Source organism: Poecilia formosa, unplaced genomic scaffold, assembly GCF_000485575.1.
Source record: "Poecilia formosa unplaced genomic scaffold, Poecilia_formosa-5.1.2 Scaffold377, whole genome shotgun sequence".
NCBI classification, from domain to species: Eukaryota; Metazoa; Chordata; class Actinopteri; order Cyprinodontiformes; family Poeciliidae; genus Poecilia; species Poecilia formosa.
This window is the reverse complement of record NW_006800316.1, coordinates 7,528-34,612: the sequence shown is the minus strand read 5'-3', so window position 1 is coordinate 34,612 and position 27,085 is coordinate 7,528. Positions and strand designations below refer to the sequence as shown.

General features: G+C 38.7%; 1 protein-coding gene and 1 long non-coding RNA gene across 2 annotated transcripts in view; one reads left to right on the top strand and one right to left on the bottom strand.

Annotated features, from left to right (window-relative positions):
• Window positions 1-20,303, top strand: part of LOC103154254 (CXADR-like membrane protein) — a 22,744-nt gene extending 2,441 nt beyond the window's left edge. Inside the window, exons 2-4 of the mRNA XM_016662568.1 lie at window positions 1,069-1,407; window positions 13,517-13,855; window positions 19,803-20,303. Coding sequence (XP_016518054.1) covers window positions 1,069-1,407; window positions 13,517-13,855; window positions 19,803-19,978 — 854 coding nt within the window. The 3' untranslated portion in view covers window positions 19,979-20,303. The remainder of the gene's footprint in view (window positions 1-1,068; window positions 1,408-13,516; window positions 13,856-19,802) is intronic.
• Window positions 20,304-20,389: 86 nt separating this feature from the next.
• LOC107833394 (uncharacterized) lies at window positions 20,390-26,555 on the bottom strand. Its single transcript, XR_001659141.1, has 3 exons — window positions 26,545-26,555; window positions 22,379-22,381; window positions 20,390-20,679 (listed from the first exon to the last, which is right to left on the bottom strand). It is a non-coding gene; the product is annotated as an uncharacterized LOC107833394 (long non-coding RNA).
• Window positions 26,556-27,085: the final 530 nt, after the last annotated feature.

The following is a 27,085-nucleotide window of genomic DNA, read 5'->3' as shown; positions in this document are numbered from 1 at the left end:
GTTTGGAATAAAGAGAAAACTGGTGTTATCATGCTGTAGGGCAGGGGTGGCCAAGTCCAGTCCTCGAGAGCCACCATCCTGCAAGTTTCAGATGCATCCCTGCTTCAACACACCTGAATCAAATGAATGGCTCATTATCAGGCCTCTGTAGAGCTGATCCCGGTCTGTTGGAGTAAGGATACTTCTAAAACTTGCAGGATGGTGGCTCTCGAGGACTGGACTTGGCCACCCCTGCTCTACAGTCTGATGGTGGTGAGCTATTGGATAGTAGCCTCAGCTGCTCTGGGGCAAATGTGGCTACTATCCAGACTGCCAGGCTCCAGTGCTACCAGGTCCTCTGACCACCAGCAGGTGGGTGAAGGGTAGGGCTGGGGGATATGAGGAAAATCTAATATCCTGATATATTTTTGCTATATCACGATACACAATATATATCACAATATTCTTAACTGAGCTCCAATGTTATTTTAAACTATAGACGCCTTGCAGCATGATGTCACTCATGTAAGTTCCCAACCCCATTTCCCTGCTAGACTTAAATGTAAGCTCATATGAAAAGGGATGAAGTGTTATGAACTAGATAACAAGGTGAGAAATAAGTTTTAACTAAGAATAAAAATAGCGAGGGAGAGGGCAGTAGGTCAGTTATGCTTGACTTTGACAAACTTAACAAATAGATGTGCTGTGGAATAAGGTGTGTTTTGGTTCAGCTTCAAAATAAAAAGGTGGCCTACACACAAACTGACAGATCATCAGTGAAGCAGGTGTTTAAATCAGCTAATCAACAATGGCTTTCTTAGCGTGGCTAACAGCAGCGGTGGCTAATCTACCTCAGTGATCACTCATTAATAATCGCAAAATACACATCAAACCTAAAATCACAAAACTGTAACGAACTGAATGTTCTGCTCTATGTGGGGTAATGTTTGAGTGTTTTTGGTGCTGAATCCTGATACATAAAGTTGCGTTGTTGTCCGTTGCTATGGCAACGAGTCAACATGTAGTGATCTTGATCTTTATCCTAATACTTTGACCTTTAACCTCCCTGCTCTGTTTTCTCTCCTGCAGATGAACCAAAGGTCACAGCTAAACCTGGACAAGACGTCATTCTGCCATGTAGATCTGCTGAGAACAAACCTGTCATCGCTGTAGAATGGAGGAGACCTGATCTGGGGTCACAATATGTTCTTCTGTACAGAGACGAGCAACTTGATCCAGAAAACCAGCATCCATCTTATCAGAACCGGGTCAATCTGCAGGATAGACAGATGAAGGATGGAGACGTGTCTTTGGTTCTGAAGGACGTAGCAACTAATGATACTGGAAGATATGAGTGTCGAGTCCAGAATGAAGGAAGCCTTGATACAAAACTGATCAGCACCGTCCAGCTGGAAGTTCTTCCTCCAGGTGAGTGTTGGTCTCTGGATCAGAACGAGGAAGCTGCTGGTTCTGATCCAGAGAAACATCTCAGATTAGATGGTGATCATGAGTGTCTAAAATACTGTTGGTAGTTTATAAATCACTGAACAGCTTACAGATCTGCTGTTTGATCAGCCTTCCAGACCTCTCAGGTTCTGGTTCTGCTCTGCATTCAGAACCAGAACCAAACATGCAGAAGCAGCATTCAGCTTCTATGCACCACAAATCTGCAGCAAACTTCCAGAAATTAATATTACTGTACAGAAACATCAAATGTACATCATTAGACAAACTGTGTAGTTGTGAATATTCAGGTTCTAAGAAATGAGCATCTAATTAAAACAATGAACTAACTGCTGTATGTTTGTGCAGAAAACTGGCAAGAAGAATCAGAAAACTGGAAATAACAGAAATGATGTAAATAATTTTCTTGGTTTGTTTTGAGCACTGATGGCTGTAGAGTCCATCAGCTGCTGGGAGGCCCCTGAATGTCTGGAGGGGCCCTGAATGGCCCCTACCAGCAGCCACTGAGTTTTCTTTTCATGATATCTGTAACAGTTATGAGCTGTGCAGCTAACTGCGGCTACCAGAGCAGCATCAGAAGATGGTTCTTTAAGGAGCCTGAGGTGAGAATGAAAACAGGAAGCAATGGTTTTAGTTTATATATTAGTGATTTGAATAAAAACAGACAATTACAAATGCACAATGAGAGACAAATTAACTCAAACTAAATCAATTCCAAGATCATAAAGTTGTCCTGTTTCCTAGCTCGCCATCGTTAAATCCAAAAGAGGATCTGATCCATCAGGGGGGAAAACCCGACCGAAAAGGCCAGAAAACCCATTAATGTTTTATCAAAAACAATTATGTGCAAACATTCAAATGCAATTATTAGATTCCTAATAATTAGACATAATCAACATTTCAATCAGGTTAAATTAACCATAAATTAAATAAAGTAAAAAAGAATTTCAATCATATTTCAAGCTAATCAAGTTAAAGTCAAACTTTAAGTCAAAGTGCACTTTCAAAATATCAATCAAGGAAAATAAAATAAATTAATTGTCAAATACTCAAGCAGAGTGAAAAAAGAAAATATAAATTAAATACATATACTGCGCAATATCAAACTTAAGTGTAGCTACATTCCATTTTGATCAATTTCATTTTAAACTCAGTATCAATACAAAAGTGCCAGAATAAGCACAAAATCAGCGACCAGGTGGGAGAGAGTGGGGCTACTAAACCACAATCAGCTGTTACATTCTTGTTGCGGTTCCGGTTACCAACGGCCACCGTTTTTATTAAACCACCGTTGCATTGGGCATTGGGGCGGGGTTCGTTGGTTGCAAGGTTTTGGTTGATTTGCCGGAAGGTTGCCGGCGGCCGGCCCCATCGCAGTGGAACAGGTGATGAAGTTCAAGCTGCGCTGCAGGTGGGGCTTTAAATAAGCTGGTAGAGTTTGGGGCAAAACGGGAAGAGCTCTGACTTCCGCCTCTGAGTTGTTGACGAAAGCTAAGTGTCAGCTGCATAAAGTCCAATCTTCAAGTTTGGCCTGTGGGATTTTATTGATTAATGATATTGCCGAGTTTTCATCGCTTTCAGGGGACCAACAAACATCCTTAAAATGACCAGCGCGATGCCAGGAGTTCGGCAGATTTTCTGTTCCAGGAGCTGCTGTTCGTCCGTCCCCTGGTCTATTTCCTCCCTCCATCCCATCTTAAGTTCACTCGCTCGCCTCCTCCCCCCTTCCACCCTAAACCCCCAACTCCAGGCGACTTTTCCCGTATTCCCAAACCCAAAGCTAGACAGGTTTGGGGCAAGATGAGAGTTCATCTGTTAAACTGACTGAAGATGAATACAGAAACTAGAACCTGGAGCATACACATTTTTTATAAGCGTATTCATGAACCTGGCTCTTTATTATTGAATTGAATAATTGAATATAATTTCAGATCTTACTTTTCTTCAGGTTAACTTAGAAAGTGAGGTATTATTGTTACAGGTTAGTTTTCTAAACTACAATAGAGTAACTGGTAGGGAAGCTCAAATATGAAAAACTGGACTGATATTGATATCCAATAGTAACACTGGTGTTATGCCAGATTTACCAATATTTTATTTTATAATTTTTTTAAGTGATTACTTGATTAATCATAAGAATAATTGATAGATTACTCGATTACTAAAATACTCATTTACAACAGCCATAAAACTCATCCTCTGTCCTCTTCTGCTCTGCAGTGAGACGTTTGACTGACAGACCAACCAGGTCTGAACCTTTACAGTTAACAGTATTCATCCACTGTGGAAACTCAGAGACTTTCTTACTATATTTAGCAACAATTCAGAGAAAAAACTTCATATCAGCCAAAACCAAAATCAGCAGCTCAGGCTTTTTAAAGATCGGTAACCAGGGATCGGCCAGAAAACTGCAATCGGTGCAGCTCTACACACATTCATGACATTCTCTGATTAAATTAATTTCTCTTAACTCCAATAGCTAAAAATGTAATTTATACCAGGTGAGTCTTTGTCCCCTGGAATGTGGACCGGTACCGGTACTGGACTGATTCTGAGCCTTAATGATTTTAACAGAAGTTTCTCATAACTTAGTTGATGTAAAAATAATGTTTGTTTTAGCCACAAAAAGCTTCTGCTCAGCAGCAAACAGCAAATCCCAACTACAGCACAGAGCAGCTCATCCATGTAGCCTGAAGTAGAAACATTTAGCTACACGATGTCAGACAGTGAGAAGTTTTAATTATTGTTATCAAACCTTATCAAACTCGGCGTTTTGAAGCCAAAATACCTCAGAAATATACAGAACCACCCTGAGAATCAACTCATTTACAGTTTAAACTCAGTTTCACACAGAGAGCCTAGCATAAATGTCTGGCTGTTGAACTGGACCGGTGTTATTATGCCCAGAAACGCATGCCTGCCCAAAATTGCATCCCCTCTCGCAGGAGCGCGCATCGCTCTAAAGTCTCGCATATTGACGAGAAAACGGACTGAAATATGACCGAAGAGGAAATGTTAAAGATATTTGTAACATTATCACGTTTCTTAACCATGTAATCCCTAAAATGGTGGGTTTTATTTCGCAAATTACTTGAAATAAATACGGTTTTTACACCTTTATTGACACATATGAGTCGAACTTTTTTCAGCCCGTGTCTGTTGAAAACGTTCTCTGCAAATGGTTTGAAATTCTGTTTTTTCTTTTGATACCATAATAACAGAGGCCCATTATGTAGAACATTTTACATCATGCTTAACTTTCTAGTCTGTTAATGTAGGAGGGAATGCATTTTAATTCATGAGCCTGAAAATATTTGCATCCATCCTGTTGATATAAAAATTATAGCATTAGCTCAGAGAACAAGTGTCATTATGTAGAAAAGGTGAAATCCTTTCAGCTTTTTATTTCTCCAGGTTAACACAGGGATGCATTTTTCGGCAATTTGCTTTTCCAGCCTGCCAAAATATGCATCCCCTCTTTATTTTCCTCAAATATTGTCCAATTGATTTAAAACTACTACCAGCAGATCATGGAACTACTCTTGTTATGTAGAAAAAGTTATTTCACTCTTAACTCTGTAATTCTTCAATTTAGCACAGGGATGCATTTTTTGGCAATATGGATTTCCAGCCTGCCACGATATGCATCCCCTCTCTATTCTCCCCAAATATTATCATATTGATATAAAACTCATACCAGTAGTTTACAGAAAAAATAATGAACTCAAAATATTCTTTATGTTGTTATTTGACAATTCTGATTTTTTTATTTACAGATCACATGTGTCATATGCAATTGGTGGTACCACCAAGGCTGTGTTAATTTCCCACAAACCGGCACAGACTACTGCTGTGCAATGAGCTTGTAGATTTTATTTTTGCACCAAAACACTCCTTTAATTACTACAGTTCAGTTCATTTGCAGTTTTTACACAATTTTTGCTTGAAGTAATTGATTTTCCAAAAGTTACTGTTATGAATACCATTTTATTGAAGTTAATAATGTTTTTTTTCATTTTTATGTTAAACCAAAATAAAAATTGTTTGTATATGCTTTACATTTAGCAAGGTTGCATGTCAGATTTATTTCCTTGACTATCTTAGCAACAGTGATAATAAACATGACTTTTGTATGGATATAAAAAATATCATAACTGATCATCCTACATGAAAATCATATGTAATACATAAGTTTCATATATGGGGAACAATAAATAAGGCATGTATGTTGAGAAAAATGCATCCCTGTTCTATCTTGGAGAAATAAAATGTTATGGGTAAGATAACTTTTTCTACATAACCAGAGTAGTTCCATGATCTGCTGGTAGTAGTTTTAAATTAATAGGACAATATTTGAGGAGAATAAACAGGGGATGCATATTTTGGCAAGCCGGAAATCCATATTGCCAAAAAATGCATACCTGTGCTAACTTGGAGAAATAAATAGCTGAAAGGATTTCACCTTTTCTACGTAATGACACTTGTTCTCTGAGCTAATGCTATAATTTTTACATCAACAGGATGGATGCAAATATTTTCAGGCTCATGAATTAAAATGCATTCCCTCCTACAAGCCTGACAAATAAAAGTCAGTCAACAAACACAGGTTCCCAACACGAAGTGTGCATTTATAATTTTTCATTTCTGATAAAGGAGGAGGGAAGCTGGCTGATAGCAGGGCACAAAAATAAAGACTTCCTGAAAAGATCAGAGTGTAAACTTTTTGGTCAAAACAAAGTTAGGATGGGGGAACAAAATATTTTAACCGTCTGATAAAATCTGTTCCCCCTTCATAAAAATGGAAACAAATTAATTTACCCACAAAGTCTTTTACTGTGTTAATTCCCCTCATCTTCAACAACAAATCCTGTGATTTTCATAGCATTTGCTCTATTTTTGACAAAGTTAGGATGGGGGAACAAAATATATTAGCTCTTTCAGCCACCTGAAATAATATGTTCCCTCTACATGAAATGGACAGGTACAGTGAATTATTGTCTTTGTTACCTAAAATGTGAATCATTAAATGAAGCTGTTTATTTCAGTTTGCAGAAAAAACTCCTAGCAAAAGAGGTTGTGGATTTTCCTGTTTCCACTGCGGCGTCTACAGCATGAGGTTTACATTGCTGTGAGACTTATTCTGAACAGTGGTGATTATAACATTAATATTCTTATTTTGAGTGTTAATGAAAATTTTTGTCATGACTATAATTTGTATGTTTTGATAAAAAATATGTACTTAGCCAAACTTAATACATCAACATGTGAAAACAGTTATTTAACAAAATTGTTTGTCTATAACTTAATAATTTCATTTCCTGTAGTTAATTAAAAATAGATGCGGTTGAGGGTCAAGAAAACCCCAACATCCTGCATATGTACACTTAATAAGTACTTTAATTGAAACTTCAATAAAGGTTAATTTCAGATGTTTTTTGGATTTGTGTCACATGAGAGAGAGCATAATTCACTGTACATGTCAATTTTATGTAGGGGGAACATATTATTTCAGGTGGCTGAAAGAGCTAAAATATTTTGTTCCCCCATCCTAACTTTGTCAAATAAAGAGCAAATGCTATGAAAATCACAGGATTTCTTGTTGATCATAAGGGGAATCAACACAGTAAAAGACTTGCAGGTAAATTAATTTGTTTCCACTTTAAGTAGGGGGAACATATTTTATCAGGCTGGTGAAATATCCATTCTCTCCTCTTCTCCCCCATAACTTTGGGAAATAAAAAGTAACTGTTTCCAAATTCTCAAAAATGATTATGTGTGATAGCATACTAGACATTTCCTTATTTTCCTTATTTTCCATTAGAACGTGACTGACCAAAAAGTTTACACTCTGATCTTTTCAGGAAGTCTTTATTTTTGTGCCTTGCTATCCGCCAGCTTCCCTCCTCCTTTATCAGAAATGAAAAATTATAAATGCACACTTCGTGTTGGGAACCTGTGTTTGTTGACTCACTTTTATTTGTCAGGCTTACGAGACAAAAGCTGNCTCACTTTTATTTGTCAGGCTTACGAGACAAAAGCTGAAAAAAAAGATCGATTCTCTTCGCGTTTAAAATAACACAAAACAGCGTAAAAAGACCTCCACACAGGACCTCGTTTATTTATGTATGTATTTTTATTTTGATAGCTGCCGATTAAACTGAAAGTTACAACATTGACATGATCATATGAGTAGTTTTTACCGAGAAATCGGTCAGAAGCGCCGTGAAAATGGTTCCGTCGGATCCACTTCTCTGGCTGCAATGCGCGCTCCCGACACAGGGGGCAGAATTTCACAGGGGAACATTTGTGAAAATTTCCCCCAGAATTTCTCACAAGACTGGGGTACCTACCGCGGCCACTAGGGGGCCCCAAGAGCAATTTAGTTTTTCTTTATATTCATAAAATAATAATTTCTACATACATTATCAAATATATATTATTGTAAAAACAAATGACTTCATGTTGAAATTGTCTGCTTTTGACATTATAATAACATAGAAAATATTACTAAAAAAATGTAATAAATAAAATAAAATCAGCTCCACTGAGGGGGCCCCTTAGTGGCCCTAGAGCCAAAGCTCATGACCATAGATGAGGGTGGGAACGTAGATCGACCGGTAAATCGAGAGCTTCGCTTTTTGACTCAGCTCTTTCTTCACCATGACGGACCGGTACAGCGCCCGCTTCACGGCAGACGCTGCCCCAATCCGCCTGTCGATCTCCTGCTCCCTTCTTCCCCCATTCATGAACAAGATCCCCAGATACTTAAACTCCTCCACTTGAGGCAGGACGACCCCCCGGTCGAACGCCTTCTCCAAGTCCACAAAACACATGTAGACCGGTTGGGCGAACTCCCATGGCCCCTCCAGGACCCTGCTGAGGGTGTAGAGCTGGTCCAGTGTTCCACGACCAGAACCAGAACCACACTGCTCTTCCTGAATCTGAGGTTAGACTATCCGACGGACCCTCCTCTCCAGGACCCCTGAACAGACCTTACCAGGGAGGCTTAAGAGTGTGACCCCCTGTAATTGGAGCACACCCTCCGGTCCCCCTTTTTGAACAGGGGGGCCACCACCCCAGTCTGCCAATCCAGGGGAACTGCCCCCGATGTCCATGCGATATTGCAGAGTCGCGTGAGCCAAGACAACCCTACAACATCCAGAGCCTTAAGGAACTCCGGGCGGATCTCATCCACCCCGGGGCCCTGCCACCGAGGGGCCCTGCCACCAAGGAGCTTTTTGACCACCTCGGCGACCTTGTCCCCAGAGATTGGAGAGCCCAACCCAGAGTCCCCAGGCTCAGCTTCCTCAACAGAAGGCATGTTGGTGGGCAACATGCCTTTTTTATATTATTTTATTAGGAAAATCAGGAAAACTATTTATTGTCAGATATCAAGTTATAGAGAGGTGAGGTTTAAAACATACAATTCTTTTATCTACAGCACAACGTTTCCATTTTGTGGTAACATGCTCTTATCAAACCCTGTGCAATTGTCCCTCAATTGATTTCAGGAAGGAAATCAAGTCCTTCCTGAAATATCCCGGTCAAGGCACCAAAACTGTTGAGAGACAAAATCAACCATCACTTCAAAAACACGTCTCTCTACCTGCTCTTAGATTTTTCAGACAAGACACAAAATGAGCCACAAACCAGAATGTAAAATCACTCCCAAGACATTTATTAAATCAATGCATTTGGCCAAATGGAGACACAACTCACCCACAAACACGAACAGCAATGAGTCCCTGCAGGAGGAGGTCATGTCTGAGTGAGAGAGTGAGGACTTCATACTTTTATCTCTCATCCTCTCACCCAGAGACATAATGTACTCCTCCAACTATTCACACAAACTCTACCTGTCAAATCCTTTCCTGCATAAAACACTCCACTCTGGCTGCTAATCATTTAAGGAGTTGTCTTTTCTCGTTAGATGTTTCACCTTTAACTTCTGCTGCTAGAAGATTCTGAACTGCTGCTTCCTGTTGTGCTACGATTTGCACTCCTTAACTAACTGCTGCACACAAACGAGGTTATTCATCTTATCATTGGCTGAAACATTTCAAACTATGAGACAACAAGTTTCTAAAGGGTTTAACACAATGTAGCAATATGAAGAATTATATCTGATATTCAAAAAGTGTGAATACATTATTCAAAATATAAAATTCACTCAAAGCATCAGTATACTTGATGATTACATTTTTATTGCTCCACACCATCATGATCCCCCCACCCAAAAATAAAAACTAAAAGTTTAAAACAACTTAATTATAATTTAAATAACACATGACTTATACTGAGAACCACTACAATAAAATATTTGAGGAATTTTATTAAGTGTAGTTACTTATTAAAACTTGTTTTTATTTAGAGCCTTAAGTTTTTTAAAGGTGTAGCAGAGATTAGATCTTTGAACCAAACTCAGATCTAAACATTTGAATCTTAGTTTGACTTCTTTGGTCTCAGCAGGTTGTTTACTGAGAAAAACACTTTTGTTATTTATTGCTACTTACTAGTCATTTTTGATGGTGCAGCTTGAACACAATAAAAACATTTTTAAACCACATTTTACTGTAACTTTGCCGACCCCCCAAAATTACTCTTAAAGATTTTCCCTGTTTATGGTCCCCCCCAATAATGAGATGGGATCTATGGTCTTGTCTGAATGCTACAACAGGCATGAATCAACCAAGAAGAGGAAGTTTTCTCCCATGTGGGGTCATTTTGATTTTTATCACGGAAAGCAAGGTAAATAATTATTACATTCTCATTTCCAGTTTTGATCATTTTTCTATCTGATTATTCTAATTCCTTTCTAAAGGATATTTTAATTAGTTTACATGGATTAACTCTTATTTATATTGTAGGTGAAACGTTGGATTTGCTCTCAGGTTTTCTCACTGTAACCAGATTTCTTGCACAATGCTGAGGCATCAGCGCCCGACAAGAGGGGGATGAAGCAGTTAACACTCCATGATGACCTTAAATCCAGCAGATGTCACTGGAAGTGACACAGCAAAACAGTTTCAATACAGTTTGAGAAATATTCTATAAACCCAATGAGGCTTCATCTGCCCGTCACGGCAATCTTCCATCCAGTTTATATCAAAAGAGGAAATATTTACAAAGGAAATGTAACAAAATATCAGCAACTTTTTACAATGTAACTTACCTTAACGGCGATGTGAGGGAGAAAAAGTTACATACCCAAATGCATAGCAGTGCACAGAAAGCTTGACCTTCAAAATAAAAGCTCAAAAGATTAAAAAATCACGTTTTTTAAATAAACAGATAATAAATAAATAGTGGTGTGGACTTAAAGTGCATTTTTAACTCTATTACATTTCTATAAATTGCAAATAGGTCGGATGCTTATAAGTTCCAAGTCAGAAAATACGTATGTGTTTCCGACTCATCGCTTCCGCTTCCGCTGGAGCTCCAAATGTTGTTAAAAGGGCCTTTCCTTGTGTTCTGATCAAATGCGGAAGCAACAACAGAGAACATGGTTGCCTTTAGCGTCCCGTTATTCGTTTGGACTCTGTTCTCGCTCAGTTTTACGTTTGCTGGTAAGTTGATGAAGTTAAACCGAACCGAGTCACAATCTTTGGTTAACAGGGCCTCCGAACCCATCCTCAGATATGAGTTTTATTATGTCGAGTTGAGTGACCAGGGTGGAGTGACCACATTCGATAGAAATAAGTAGCCTTGGGGAAAAGTTACTTCATGAAAACTAAATCAGCCTTGGCAGGAAACCCCAACCCGGTTCAGGACTGGACTGGCCGTCTTACTGTGGTTCGGCCCTAGTCTGGCATAAAGTAACCAACAAAGGGTATAAAATTTAATCTTCTTCAACCACAACGGCCCATTGGTTGGTTTTCTTGAAGAACATTGGGTTCATTCAGTGAAACCTCTCCCCTCCAATTTGTCCAGTTATCAGACTTTTCCAGAAAGCTGGTCAGAGTTGGAGGTTTCTACGGAGCGCTGCAGGAAACATGGGAAACATTTTCTCTTTCGTTTCCTCGCAAAACCTTTGGGTCTGTAGAAAACCAACACAAAAGAGACAATCAAAACTGTCAGATGATTTTATTATAATATAATAACTCAGAAATAGTCCAAATAGTTTGGATGTATTTTTATTCCTTTCCTTCTTATGGAAAGTTTCTGTTTATATCATAGGTTTATGGTGCATCTCTATCCTAAAGAAAAAATATAAAACTTCAGATCTGGGTTGTGAAGATATTAACATGGAAAAACCTCACGAAAGCCTTATAGCAGAAAGTATGAAGGGCACCTTAAGAAAGGCTTACAGTATTCAGCTATGCAGTATGAACTGTGAGGAAACGCAAAAGAAAAAGAAATCCTTACGTCCCCTAGATCAGGAGCATCAAACTCCAGTCCTCTGCTGTCCTGCAGGTTTTAGATGTTCCTCAGGTATAAAACACTGGAATGAAACGGCTTCATTACCTCCTTGTGTAGTTCAGATCTCCAGAGCCTTAATGGCCTAATTATTCTATTCAGGTGCAGCAGAGGCTCATCTAAAAGCTGCAGGACAGCAGAGGACTGGAGTTTGACACCTCTGACCTGGAGGGCTCCGTTGTAATTCATTCATTCAGACTTTATTGAATATAATTAAAAAATAATAATAGAGACCATTATGGATAATATGATATTTAAATATAAATATTTTAAGATCACAAAAGCCACAATATAGATACAATTCTCAATAAGTCTATGCATATATACCTCAGTGCCTCCTCAGACCTTCTGGTCCAGGAAAGATGTTTATCAGTGGAAATGCTAAGTAGCCTGAGTCGGTCAGCTGATGTTTCCAATGTTGGCCTTAATAACTGGGACAAGCAAAACATCCAGCATTGAGTCTGATGGTAGCCATGGATCATGATGCCACATAGCGCTAAAAGAGGAGATGGTTCTTCTAAACTAGCATGTTTTAAATATTCTGCAGATCCAAACCACAGACTTCATCTGATAACCTATGAAAGGTTTCCTTTAAATACTTCATCTGGTAATGTAATTATAGATTCACAGTTGTCAGAATCAGCTTCATTTTTGGTATTATTAAATAACCCACTATACTGCTGTCTCCTTAATACTCATGAAAAAGGGTTAATAATTAATATTTTGAGCTTACACCTCTTTCCAAAGAATTGACATTATCACACAGCATTTCCCTGGCCAAATATGAGGCAAATAGTAAACTTATATCTGGCAAATTTATTCTGTATAAATTATTTATGAATCAAATGTAAAAACAACAAGTTTGCCAGAGTGCTGTACATATAAATAAGAAGTAAACTAAAATAATAACACAGACTCACAACCAATCAAAAGCAATGTCAGCTGTTCCATGTATGCAGTAAAACCTAAAAGTATTTGGTCTGACACAACTGATAATTAAAGCTCATGTTTTCTACCTCCATCCATTTTTGTCCTCTGGTGTGTCATGTAGCCTCTCAGATTGTATAAGTATTAATGACGGGTCACCAGGGCCATTTTCTGTCAGTCTGGTCCTGCTCACATACAAGCTTACATGCTTATAAGCATGTATAAGCATACAAGCATGGCTTATGCATTTAGCATGCTTATGCATAAGCTATACCCAAAAACCTTTGCAGTGCAAAGTGTCATGTACAACTTTGCATGCATAAAAATCTGCTGATGATAAAAAATGCAATCTTCTAGTGACAGGTGTTTTTCTAGTGTTTTGCTTCAAAGTATACCGTTCTAAATTAAACGAAGAAGCCAACCTCCGATGGATAACTATCTTCTTTTTAAACAGATTTCATTGTCTAACGACACATCCAATGAGGAAGTATCACTTCGAACAAGATCCTACATTAATGAGTAGAAGTGCTTCTACTCATTAACAGACCATCCAGCATCACAAGATGTTTATGTGCTGCTACTGAGTTTATTGTTAACCTTGAACAGTTTCAGCTTTGGAGAGATCACTGTAGATTCAACATATTGTTCATACATTTGGCCACCAGATGCCACCAAGAAGATCTTTGTTACAAAAAATCCACTCTGCTTTGCTCTGTTTCTTCTCCTGCAGATCAGAAAAACTTCACAGCAGAACCTGGAGCCACCGTCATTCTACCATGCAGAACCTCTGACCAGAAACCTATCGCAGCTGTGGACTGGACCAGAAGAGATTTGGGGAAGAAATATATTCTTTCTTTCAGAGATGGGCAATTTGACTTTGAAGACCAGCATCCATCTTATAAGAACCGAGTGGCTCTGCATGACGGACACATGAAGGATGGAGACGTGTCTCTGGTTCTGAAGAACCTGACGACTAACGATAATGGAACGTATGAATGTCTAGTCCAGAATGAAGGAAGTGGTGACAGGAAACTCATCAGCACCATCAACCTCCAAGTTGTTTCTCCAGGTGAGTGTGTCTGTCTCTGGATCAGAACCTCCAGCAGCTTCCTGGTTCTGAATGCCAGAGAGAAACATCTGAGCTCAGATGTTGTTGAGGTTCTGTAGTAGGACTCGGCGATAAGACCTGAAAATTATTTCTCATTACCTTTGGTTTTTATCTTAGTGCAAGTTCCTGAGATGTCCAGAGGTTAGTTTGGTTAAAGTTGATCCTATAGGTTACCAGTAAAGCCAACCTGATGTGTCTTAGTATTTCTGTTTCTTATTCCAAAGATGTAGAAGAAAATCAACTGTTGCTCTAAACATTAAGTTAAAATAGGACAGGCACCATATTAAGGCATGGTGGTTAGTCACAGAGTTCACACAGTAAAAGAAATGAATTTCTTCTAACTGAAATAACCAAACACCCAGGTGGAAGGAAAATATGTGGCTTTTATATCAATAACAAGGGCTGCCATATTGACACAAAACAAAACCACAGACCACTGAAAATTAAAACATATAACTTTGATATAATGCACCCATTGTCCCCTTTGTTCACCACCCGGGTCCGATTACCAGTTCAGGACCCGACCAGAACCCTTCAGTGTTACTAACTTGAGAAATAATGAGATTTTTTTGGTTAAGCATAAAACAAGTTTTAGTGCTGAAAATGATCAAATGTTACAAGTCATATAAATGGATCAAATACAGAGTTACATTCACTGTCCAGCGCTGGGCAACTGAGGGATGTGACCAAGTGAGACAAAGACTGTAGTGAGTTTAGCTTTTATCTTCTCATTCTGTACTCTCTCAAAGGGGTGTTGGCCGATGGGGAAATTTTCCTGCCATAATCCAAGAGCACACTTTTTCAATCTGAAAGCAGGACTTCACGTCTTTCTTCTCAAAACTTGTAACGCTTGCACTGAAAACTTCTCCTCGCTCTCACACTTAGTCTCTGCTCGTTTACAAAGCATCCTCTGCTGCTTCTGCAACAAAACTCCACCATCGCCTAGCAACCTCTCAGCCAATAGAATGATGGTGTTGTACTGGGTGCGTTTGTTTTCTTCTAGCAGGTGTGTCTGTGTGCCTACTATCAATTGTAATAACCAGCGCCACTCACTGGATGTAGGGAGAAACAACAACCTCAGCTTTCTGCTCCGTGTTACACTGAACATCCACCAGGAGTGCTACTGATCGCTAACAGCTACTGATCTCAGGCAGGAGTTTGTTCACTCAACCAGCTCCCTACATCCAGTGGGTGGCGCTGGTTGCTACAATCGATAGTAGCCACACATTAACACCCGCTAGAAAAAAACAAACACACCCAGTACAACACCATCCTTCTATTGGCTGAAAGGTTGCCAGGCGACTGTGCCAAAAGGCGTTTTCAAAGCGAGCAGAGAGTCCGAGCAGAGACCAAATGTGAGCATGAGAAGTTTTGAGTACAAGCTTTATAGCTTTCCAACTTTGTTACATTATAACAATGTTAAATTTTTAAGCAAAAGTTTTAAAAGTTTTGAGAACAAAAGACATGAAATCCTGTTTTCAGACTGAAAATGTGTGTTCTTGGATTATGGCAGCAAAATTCCTCCATATTGGCTTGCCTTGATAAGTTGCCTGTTACAGTCTTGTATGTTATGGTTATGTAAGCAGCATCAGTGTGCATGTGAGCAGATAAAAAGACAAAGGAAGGACACAGAATAATTTCATCCATCGCAGCTTAAAGCTGCAGTATGAAACATTTACAAAGAATGTTTTTAACATACACTCCTGATCAAAATCTTAAAACCAGTTAAAAAACTTCAAGAATTTGCATTTTGCACTATTGGATCTTAAGAAGGTTCTAAGTAGAGCTTCACAATGTTAAAAGAAGAAATCAGCATAAGACACAAAAACTTTTGAGCGGGGAATTAATAGAAAACTGCATTTACACTCAAACATGATTTTTTCAGCTGATCAAAAGTTTAAGACCAAAGCTCAAACCCCCCCCGAAACAGAAATCAAAGTGTCAAAAAAAGGACTCAGTAATGAGTAGCTCCACCATTCTTGTTGATGACTTCAAACAATCGTTTAGGCTTGATGCCAGTGTTTCCAGGAGGCTCGTGGGAACGCTGCTCCAAGTGTTGAAGATGGCTTCATGAAGGGCTTCCACTGTCTGGAACTGATGTCCATTTTTGTAAACTTCCCTTGCCATCCATCCCCAAATGTTCTCAATTGGGTTTAGATCCGGGGAACATGCAGGATGGTCCATAAGAGTGATGTTATTCTCTTGGTAGAACTCCTTTGTCAGGTGGGCATTGTGAACTGCAGCATTGTCCTGTTGAAAAACCCAATCATTACCACACAGACGAGGGCCCTCAGTCATGAGGGATCCCCGCTGCAACATCTCCACATAGCCAGCTGCTGCTTGACGCCCCTGCACAACCTGAAGCTCCATTGTTCCATTGAAGGAAAACCCAAATCATGATGGCGCCCCCACCACTGTGCCATGTAGAAAACATCTCAGCTGGGATCTCCTTGTCATGCCAGTAACGTTGGAAGCCATCAGGACCATCAAGGTTAAATTTGTTCTCATCAGAGAAGACAACTTTCTCCCACCTTTCAATGTCCCATGTTTGGTGACCCTTGCAAAGTCCAAACGGGTTGAAGAAGACGTGGCCTTTGAAGATGTTTTTCGTTTCTGAAGCCCTTCTCTCGCAGATGCCGTCTGATGGTTATTGGGCTGCAGTCAGCACCAGTAATGGCTTTAATATGGGTAGAGGATCGTCCCGTGTCTTGATGGACAGCCAATCGGATCCTGCGGCTCAGAGCTGGTGAAATATCTTTGGGTCTACCACTTGACTTTTTTGATCCATAACCCTCACGATCATTTAAAAAATGCAAAATGAATGTCTTACCAACCTCAGCAGCGATGGCACGTTGTGAGAGGCCTTGTTTATGCAGCTCAACAATCCTACCACGTTCAAAGTCAGTGAGCTTTTTTGCTTTTGCCATCAGGTCTTGACAGTGTAAAGACTTGACAGAAAATGACATGGAATCCAGATTTTTGCACAGCTTTTGGCTTTTAAAGACTTTGGTCTTAAACTTTTGATCAGCTGAAAAAAATCATGTTTGAGTGAAAATTTCCTGCTCAAAAGTTCGTGTCTCTTGCACTGATTTTTTCCTTTAACATTTTGAAGCTCTACTTAGAACCTTCTTAAGATCCAATAGTGCAAAATGCAAATTCTTGCAATTTTTTGACTAGTCTTAAGATTTTGATCAGGAGTGTATTTATTAAAACTGTCACCATGTCAGGTTATGACACAAATAATCTGTAAAAGATTACTGTCCTCTTCCTCTTCCCTGAGCTTCTACTGCCGTCTGAGCAACTGCACTGTTCCGAGTCGTCCCAAATAAAATCAACCAATCAGAGCCAGGAGGAGGGTCTTAGTGCTGTCAATCTTCATCATGTACTCACTGCTAGATGAACTGATGCCAGAGAAAGAACTTACCTTTACAAGAAAAATGTTTATATGCCTTCATCTGTGGCTAAGCTAACTAGCCTGAGCTGAGTTACTACAGCATTGGTGATTTATGACTCTGGCTCTGATTGGTCTTTAGACACATGAGGATAAACACAAATCTTACAACAGTAAGCCAATATAATCCAATGGTAGAAGTAACTTTAACCAGTCAAGCTTTTCAGTGTAAAACACACATATTAGGCTGCGTGAACTTAATTACAAAAACCAAAACTACACTTTCAGCAAACTGTACGCAGATGAAATAAAGTTTTAATGGAAATTTACATCAATGTTAGTGAGAATCCTTTACATGTCTCACCTGGCATCCATCCATGTTCTAACACCCTTGTCCCTCTGCTGCTGGTGCTGCTCCAGTGAACAGTGGGGTCACCTGGACAGGTCACAGGGCAGCACAGAGACAGAGAGGACAAACAACCAATGCCCACACCTAGGGAGAATTTAGAGCAGTGGTTCCCAAAGTGGGTCCTCAATGGCCGGCATCCTGCATGTTTTAGTTCTCTCCTTGGTTTAACACACCTGGATCCAATAATGGCTCATTAGATGGCCTAAGAAGAACATTTTAGGGACCCCTGATTTAGAGAGATCAATTAACCTGACAGTCATGTTTTTGGACGGAGGGAGGAAGCCGGAGAACCTGGAGAGAACCCAACATGCACGGGGAGAACATGCAAACTCCATGCAGAAAGATCCCTGCAAGACAACAGTGCTACAAGTGCAGCCCCTCACATAGCATAATCAGGGGCGCTGCCAGAAATCTTGGGTCCCCTGAAAAAAAATTTGTTTGGGTCCCCCCAACCAGCTGCTGTTACAATTTTTTGAGTCTATTTGACCCATAAAATGTGTCACAATTTTAAAGACTTGCATCTGCCTTGCTTTCTTTGGTCCAATATTGATAACTAGTTCAGTGTTTACTGCTCATGAATTTAACATCCAACAGTCCCACATCCAGTATGCAAGTAGGTTGCTTAAATTTTTCTATTAGTTTTAGATACTGAAATGTCTCCCCATGAGCAACAGTCAAAAGCAACATGCAAAATACACATAAAGCAATCCAGACTTCTAAAAATGTTATGTAGTTGCATTTTATTCAAGCTGCAGTATAACTTTAATAAAAAATATGTTTGCTCTATATTTATGTTAAAGCTGTCACCATGTCAGTTTGTTATGAGACAGATAATCTGTGACAACAATCAATCTCCTCCATCTCCTTCCTGAATTACTATTACTGGTTAAAGTAATGCACCGTTCTGATGAAAACAACCAATCAGAACCAGCAGGAGGGTCTTAGTGCTGTCAATCAACTTCATTCACTCACTGCTAAATGTGCTAATGGTGGAGAAACAACTTATCATTAGAAGAAACTGTTTATCTGTCATCTCTGGTAGCTATGCTAACTAAACTGAGCATTCACAGTTTGAATCTGCACAGCTCTGTGCTATGCTAGCTGCGGAATAGCACAGAGTGAGGGGAGGAAGAATGAGCAGCACCACATGAGATTGATTGACAGCACTAAAACTATCCTGCCTGACTGGTTGTTTCTAGAGAACCCTGGGAGAAAGCAGAGGAAATAGATTTTACACAGATTACCTCTCATACCATAATGTCACAACGTAATGACAGTTTTAAAAAAATATGTGAAAAAAAATATTTATATAAAAGTTACAGCTTTAATTTCACTCAGGAGAGAATGGGTCAGGAGGGACGTGGGTTAGAGCTGCTGCTGACTGACATATATTAAGTGGTAAAAGGCACAGGGAACAAGTTAAATATATGGATATGTTGGTAATTTCTTTCCTTAATTCATTAAATGCTAGTGAAAAGGAGGCAAACAGTAATCTGTAGCTAAGCTAATTATGCTAAATGGTTGATAATCTCACACAGTCTACTCACCTCTCTTGAAGAAAAACTGGGTTATAAATTAACACTCTTGCCTTTTTCTCTTTCTCTCCCTCTCTTTTTTTGAAAACCTGGTTTCATAACTTTTCTGAGCAGCATAGTAACTGCTTCAGTTGTTCATGGCAGCTGTTTTCAGCTACAGCGTCACCGTGAAGCGCTCCAAACAGGAACGAACCATTTCATGCAGGGGGGTGGGGGGTATAGGGCAAAAACGGATGTGTGTTTTTTGGTCTGGGAGGAGTAACATAAAATTTTTACTGCTAAAAGCAATCTTTGAAAATACAATATGATTAATTTTGTATTTGACAGAATCCTGATTTATTTTATGTCTATGAACAAAATATAAATAATTAAATTGTGGAGGGCCCCCTGCTGGTAAGGGCCCCTGGAATTGTCATCACTTTTCACCCCTTTACTGCGCCCCTGAACATAATTATCAATATTTTCTAACCCTTGATATATCGCCCAGCCTTAGTAGAATCAGCTGGTCTGACTGCAGTGATGATGTTTTCAGTTATCATGATGACCAAACTAACAGCTGCTTCTATTCTGCAGGGAAAAAGGACGGAGGAAGCAAGGATGGATCTGGCGGTGTCACAGTTGGTCTAATAGTTGGTCTGATTGTTGGTCTGATTGTTTGTCTGGTTGTTGCTGGTATTTTATTTCTAATGTACAAAAAACAATCTGCTTGCTTTAGGAAGAAAACCCCTGATCCTGTAGATGATCTGTAGATGAACTATTAGTGCCTTAATTCTGTGGACATGATTTGCATCAGGTTATTGCTGCTCTTGACAATTTTCTCATCTGTCAACCACCAGAAGTTAATGTGGGACAAACTTCTGTTTAAATCCACTGAGATTTAAGCCTCAGAACAGCTGAAGGATTACTGGAGAAACTTTAGTATTTTAGACATAATACGCTGCATAACAGTGCATGGACATCCCACATGTAGACAGTTTGTGCTATTTTTATAATCCAGCCCCCAAAGTGATCTCAGCTAACTCCAGTCATGCAGTGTTCAAAACAATCAATACCGATAGTCAATATTTAATACAATTAGTACAAATTCATTATTCAGAGATACTAATTTGCATATAAACTGACCCTGCTGCAGAGACGCAGACACTGCAGATTCTCAGAATCGGCACATTTAGCTGCTGATGAAAGTTTAAAACTTTAACATAACAAAAATGTCAGGAAAGTGTTGGTGATTCTCTTCAGCCTGCATTGGAAATATAAATATGTTCTGAGGCTCTTTAAGAAGTCAAACAGGAAAAACTGGAGGATGCTGATTAAAATAATGAATAGGCGCCAAAACATAATTACTTTTTATTTTAAAATTTTGTTATGGGATTGTTTTTCTATGGAGAGAATGTGAGAAACAAAAGACATTAAAATTGGTCCCTAATAGTAAGATAAATGTCTGCATCATCTCCAGTCTGCCAGTCTAATGGACATTAGAGTCCCTTTCTCAGTCTGCCTTAAATACCTGCATGTTTCTGTGGTTGACATGATGGGATCAGGTTGCAGCTAGCACCAGGAGTGAACAGGGTATGATTTGAAGTATTGCAGGAATAATGAAGTACAATCAGATCAACTTATAGTTACTTATAAAACTTAGAATTAAGTATTTTGTTGGGGGGTAGGGGGTCTGCCCGTTTTCCTCTTTATATTCATATTTATTCAAAGCAGTGACTAAATATACATATTTTTTTCTGATTCTAACATACTTCTGTCTCTTGTGTTTGCAAGGTTTTGTATTGTGCCTTTTTATAAATGTGTTTCATTAACAAATGTGTTCATTTCTAAGAGCACAGGAGTGGATTTGGGTCATGTGACTCAGAGTCCTGGTTTCTCTCCACTGGATGCCTTTAAAGTTCTTCTGTTTGTTTTAACAGCCTCATCCTGCCTTATTTAAGTTTCTCCACCCAGTTATTTGGTCATTCCCAGTTACAAGTGGAAGGTCAGAGTGGAACATTTGACATTAACTGTCCATTTTTTAAATCTGTCAGCCCAACTGATACTTGATTTTATTCAACTTTTATGGGTTTTGATTTGATCTTTTTTACTGCTTGGTTTTATGTATCATGTAGATTTTTTAATTACTTTTTGTGTTATTGTGTGCTTAGTTGTTTCATTTTTTAAATGCTTTTTTAAAATCTTTTCTAATCGCCGATGTTCAGCTCTTTGTTTCAGCTGTGGCTGCTGTTAAAGCGATTTATAAATAAAGTTGATGATGATTTATGTTTTCTAATAAGCCACAGATCTAAAACTAGAAAACAAATACATTTAGTAAGTATTAATCATGATTATTATTGTAATGTATGTCACTTGAAAATTATAGCATAAAGGCAAAACTATCCAACTTCTCTGGTAACTAAACTTGCAAAGCTAACAAATAAACTGTAGTTCATGGTATCACAACCACCAGTTTTGTTTTTGCTCACTAATGTTACTAGGCTGAAAAGTCAAAGGTTCTGAATAGCACAAAACCCCAAAAAGGATTTGATTCTCATTTAATTTGCTTTGGTAGTTAGGGTTTCACCCAGGAAACCTGCTAAGCCTGCTGGTCGGGGCGCTGAGGCGTTCCACCATGTTGTGTTGGATGTTTTACATTTATGTTGTCACAGCAAGTTCCTGTTCTTTGTACCAGAACTTAAAGGCTGGCAGGTAGCAGTGTGATAACAGTTGGTTTAATAATTTCATTTGACATTGTCATGGTCTGGTCTTACTCATGGAAAATGACAAAATAAGATTTGTACTGTTGTAAATGTTTAGCATGGATTATTTTAATTTATAAAGTATTTATAAATCCAGTCTTTGTCATTATGAATCATTTCAGATCATTCTAAGTTTACTGGCTGATTCCCTAAAAATCAACAAAAAGCCATCAGAACTGGTTTTCAAACATTTTGAAGTTTGATACAATGTATGAATAAATAATTTATAAGATGTTAATTATCACTCTGACATGAAATTATATATCTGGTTAACTGGCTTGTTGAAGACATGAAATTGAACATTTAGGACTTCTGTGTCTTTGTTTTGGACTTGACTTGTGATTTGTGTGAAAAGTCTTGTGACTTGGCTCCACCTCTGCTGAACAGTGTTATATTTTACCAGTATGTCACAACCTGGTGCAGTTTTAAAGTTACTCCTTTTTTACGCTCTTTGATTTCTTTATCTGATGAATGCATTCTAACTTTAACCGCCTGACATTTAATGAGTTTTGTGATGAGCTGTATGTTAATAACATGTTAATAACAGTCATTGGTTGTCTGAAGTAAATGTAGAAACTGATTTAGGATCAGTCCAGAGAACAGACAGAAACCTGACCTGCTGTATCAGTATTATTGATGTTCCTGAATGCTGTTACTGTTAACATTAAGACATGTGGGCTGAAGATAAACATGAATAAAGTTAATTATCCAAAGTGTCTGACCTTTGGTGGAATATCTGTGAATAGAATTTTGGAAAAAACCAAAATAAATGACAATGAATAAATTGAGGAAAATAGAAAATGACCATAAAAATAACAAGGTGAAATCAGAAAATGGGGAATTTTAACTTCCACAAAAATTCATCAATCACACATTTAAACAGTTGTATGAATCATTGTGTAACAGTTATGGGCTATGCAGCTAACTGCGGCTACCAGAGCAGCATCAGAAGATGGTTCTTTCAGGAGCCTGAGGTGAGATTTGGAAGCAATGGTTTCAGTTTTGTGTATATATTAGTGATTTGAAAAGGGGGGAAAAACAACAACAGACAATTACAAATACACGATGAGAGACAAATTAACTCAAAATAAATCGATTCCAAGATCATAAAGTTCTTGTCCTTTTTCTTAGCTCACCTTCCTTGGATTCAGAAGAGGATCTGATCCATCATGAATAAAAAAATAAAACCCGACCTTTGGGCAGAGAGTGGGGCGTACTAGACTGTGATCAGCTGTTGCAATTTTGGCGGTGACGGCACAGGTAACAACGCCAACAGTTCAATAGATAAAATCAGTGGATGCAAAGATTTTGATGAATTTGCCAGGATGAATTGTTAGAAAGACGCCACACAGCCAGAAACAATCACAGTGGAACAGGTGATGTAGTTCAACTGTGCGCTGGAGGCGGGGCTTTAGATAAGTTGGCCAGTTTGGGGCAAAACGGGAAGTGGGCCTGCAAAAATAAAAGTCTTGACTAATTGCGGGTTACAATTGTAATCCTCCAAAGATGTGAAAGATGATTTCACTATACTGAAGTTCTTAGTTGTGGTTTTCCAACTTTAACTCTGGAAGACAAGAACTGCCTTTATGCAAATAAATCTGTACTGATGTACAGGCTGCTATTAGATAGCCAAGTGGGGAAACAGCTGATGATGGATAACCTGGTGAATTCTATGAAGAGCTGAGTGATCTCCTGTCACCATATTTCTTAAAAATGTACATTTAGATATCATTTTACCTCCTTTTATGAGTTAAGCCATTATAATACTAATATCAAAGGATGAGGATCTTGAAATATGTAACTACAGACCGATTTCACTGCTGGTCTGTGATCAAAAGATACCAGCCAAAATTCTTGCTGATAGGTTGAGTTTATTATTTGATAAATTAATTCATCCCAATCTGACTGGTTTTGATAAGAGACGATCTCCTGCATTTCGGTTACATAGAGGCACCAGACAGGGCTGCTCACTGTTACTTTTTGCCTTCGTCCTAGAACCACTTGCACAATCTCTCTCTGTGTCATAATTTGCTGTGATGAGGTGGTGAGGAAGATTCAGTAGACCCATGTAGATGTGAAGAAAATGATAATTTAATGATAAATAAGCACAATTTCTCATTAAATTGTGAGCAGAGGCTAGGTGCTCAGACTGGTAGCTACTGGTAGTTCACACAAATGGAGGATTTCTCTGCATCATCCTGCTGTTGACAGCCTAGAGGAGGACCCGACAAGGAACACAGGTGGGATTAAAGACACAGAGGGTAATCAGGGAAACAAGACACAGCTGGGAGCAATCAAGGGGTAAAACAGAAACCTAAATAAACACACAGAAAACTCAGATCCTCACACCCTGATTGCAGGCTGGGTTTGGACATCAACTGTGGTGTAACCATGACCTCACAAGTGATGTGAGGGGACATTTTTAAAAGTAATTTATCATTGTCATAATTTGAATCAGTTGTTCTGGAATAGAGGCACATCTAAAACATGCAGAGCAGGGGGGCTGAGGACCAGGTGGAGAAACACTGATTTAAAAACAAAGAAAAAAAGCCTAACTAGTATTACTAAAGGAATAAATTATTGCAAGACCATTAGGTACTGCAGAAGCCTGTTAATCTCCCAGAGATACAATTCAGGTGTGGCAGAAGGGAAGCAACTAAAACATACAGGACAGGGGGGCGGTGAGGACCAGGGTTGAGAAACACTGGTTTAGATCTTCACGTTACCTTTGTTATCCCTCGTCTCCTGTTTCATTGTTTTGGATTTCCTTGTACCGGAATTTTGGATTTAGTTTATTTTGTTCATTAAAATAACATCCAGATAAAGTACGTCCACTGCCTGCTGCATTTGTGTCCACAGCCACATCATGACACAAACCAGATAAAAGAGCCCATCTTTAGACATTTAATGTGTAATTAAACAATAAAGGTGACAAGTAGATTTTATGAAACAGATCACACTTTAATAAATATTTGTTGTATTTAACATATTCCAGGTAAGTAAACATGTAATGAAATAGATCCAGTCCTAAATTGAACATTACAGGTTACAAATGTTCTTTTCATCTGAGGTAATATATTTTTTAAAATATTAAATATGACTTACACATTTTAGAGGACAGTGTGCCTCGTTTAATAGCATGAATTACCACTTTTTTGTATTAGTTGGTCACAAGACAAGGCATTTATTTAGAGGACTGTTTGGAAATCGACGGTCCCTATGTGAACCTCCGAGCGCTTCAGGAGGCATCGGTAGAGAACAGCTGGCCGAAATTAGCGTTCATAAATCAGATCCACCTTGAGCTGAACGTCCCTTACTCCGCGGAGCGCGAATATCCAGTATCCAACTTGAGAACAACTTTGCTGCGGTCGGTAATGCAATGAAAACACCGGTGTTCTGACTAGTTTGTTTTGGTCTGTGGGCTGCTAACATGGCGCCGAGCGACGTAAACGTCATACGCTGTGACGTCAGCTCCAAGGCTCTATTGGCTAAAACTGACATAATCATCTTCTGTAACTTCTGTTCTGACTCCTCCAGGTCTAGACCCTGCTGTCACTAATGTTGGTCAAATCTGTTTTTCCACAAGAAAGCGAAAGAACAACCGTGATGTACGTGCCTTATTCCAGAAGGGCATCGTCTCTGTTCCTAATGTTATCTCTTATTGGAATAACTTTGCCCCCAACCTGAACTGGAAAAAAATCTGGTGTCTTCCATCTAAATATTTAATTATTAATAAAATCAAAGAAGTGTCTTTTAAGATAATCCATCGTTTTTATCCCTGCAAATTTTTCCTTCAACGATACAAAAAAGACATTGACACAAACTGTTCATTTTGCCAACTCTATGAAGAAGATCTCTATCACTTATTCTGGTCATGCTATTCCTCATGTATTTTCTGGCAAGATATTTGTACGTTTATTTCCCAAAGAATTCTTGATGACTTTTCCCTCACTTATATAAATATGTTGTTTGGATTCTTCTCTTATCCCACTAATAAAACCAAACATTTTTATATTATCAATCTAATTTTATTAGTCGCAAAATATCATATACATAAATCTAAATTCTCAAATCAGAAACCTCGCTTTTCAGCCTTTAAAGTGGAATTCAAACAATATATTACATCTCTCCAGTATTCAAGGAATAGAAAAGCAATTAAGACAGTGGATATGTGCTCTCACTTTAACATCTTTCTAAGTTAACTTTTTATTTATTTATTTGCTTTTCATTTTGTTTGTGCTTCCTATGTAACACCCTGGCATTGTTGTCTTGTCTGTTTTGTTACTTATTGCGTTGAGTTTGCTATTTTGTAAACCCCTTTATTGTCAATAAAAAAAAACTAAAAAAAAAAAACTGACATAATCAGCAACAGTGCAGCACCAGGGGAGCAACTATAGCTCTGTAATAACAATCTAAAGTTTTATCTGCCAAACTCTGGTTATCAATTAGCCTCAAACATGAAATTTTCTATTTTGACAAAGTTTATGGTAAGATTGAGGCTGACATAATGTTGCCATCATCATTCTCACTTTCCTGCTTTGACCTTTTACTTTCATTACCATTAAAAATGATCCTACATCAGTTCATCGTTTCTTCTTGTGTCTCTGCTCCGTTTCTCAAACCTCCAGTCAGTCATAGCAGACGGCTGCTGGTACTGAGCCTGGTTCTGGTTCTGGTTCTGCCAGAAGTTTCCTCCTGTTAAAGAGGAGTTTCTCCTCTCCATTGTCACTACTTACATGCTCAGTATGAGCAATTAAGTCAAAGACAATGCAGACTATTGTCGCCCCCTGCTGGTCCAGGAGGAGAGAATTCAGTGACTTGGTGCTTTGCTCGGTTTTCTTAGATACAAACTTTTTAATCTAAGTTGAATAATTAATAGAGCTCACTGAACTGTTTGGTGCGTAGCAGAGGTGGGGACTCGAGTCACATGACTTGGACTCGAGTCAGACTCGAGTCGTTAAAATCACGACTTGAGACTTGACTTGAAAAAATGCTCAAAGACTCGGACTTGACTTTGACTTTCATGCCATTGACTTGGGACTTGACTCGACTTGAAGCTGTTTACTTGAAAAGACTTGATATTTTTTACTCAAAGTCTTAAAATTTAAAACACATTAT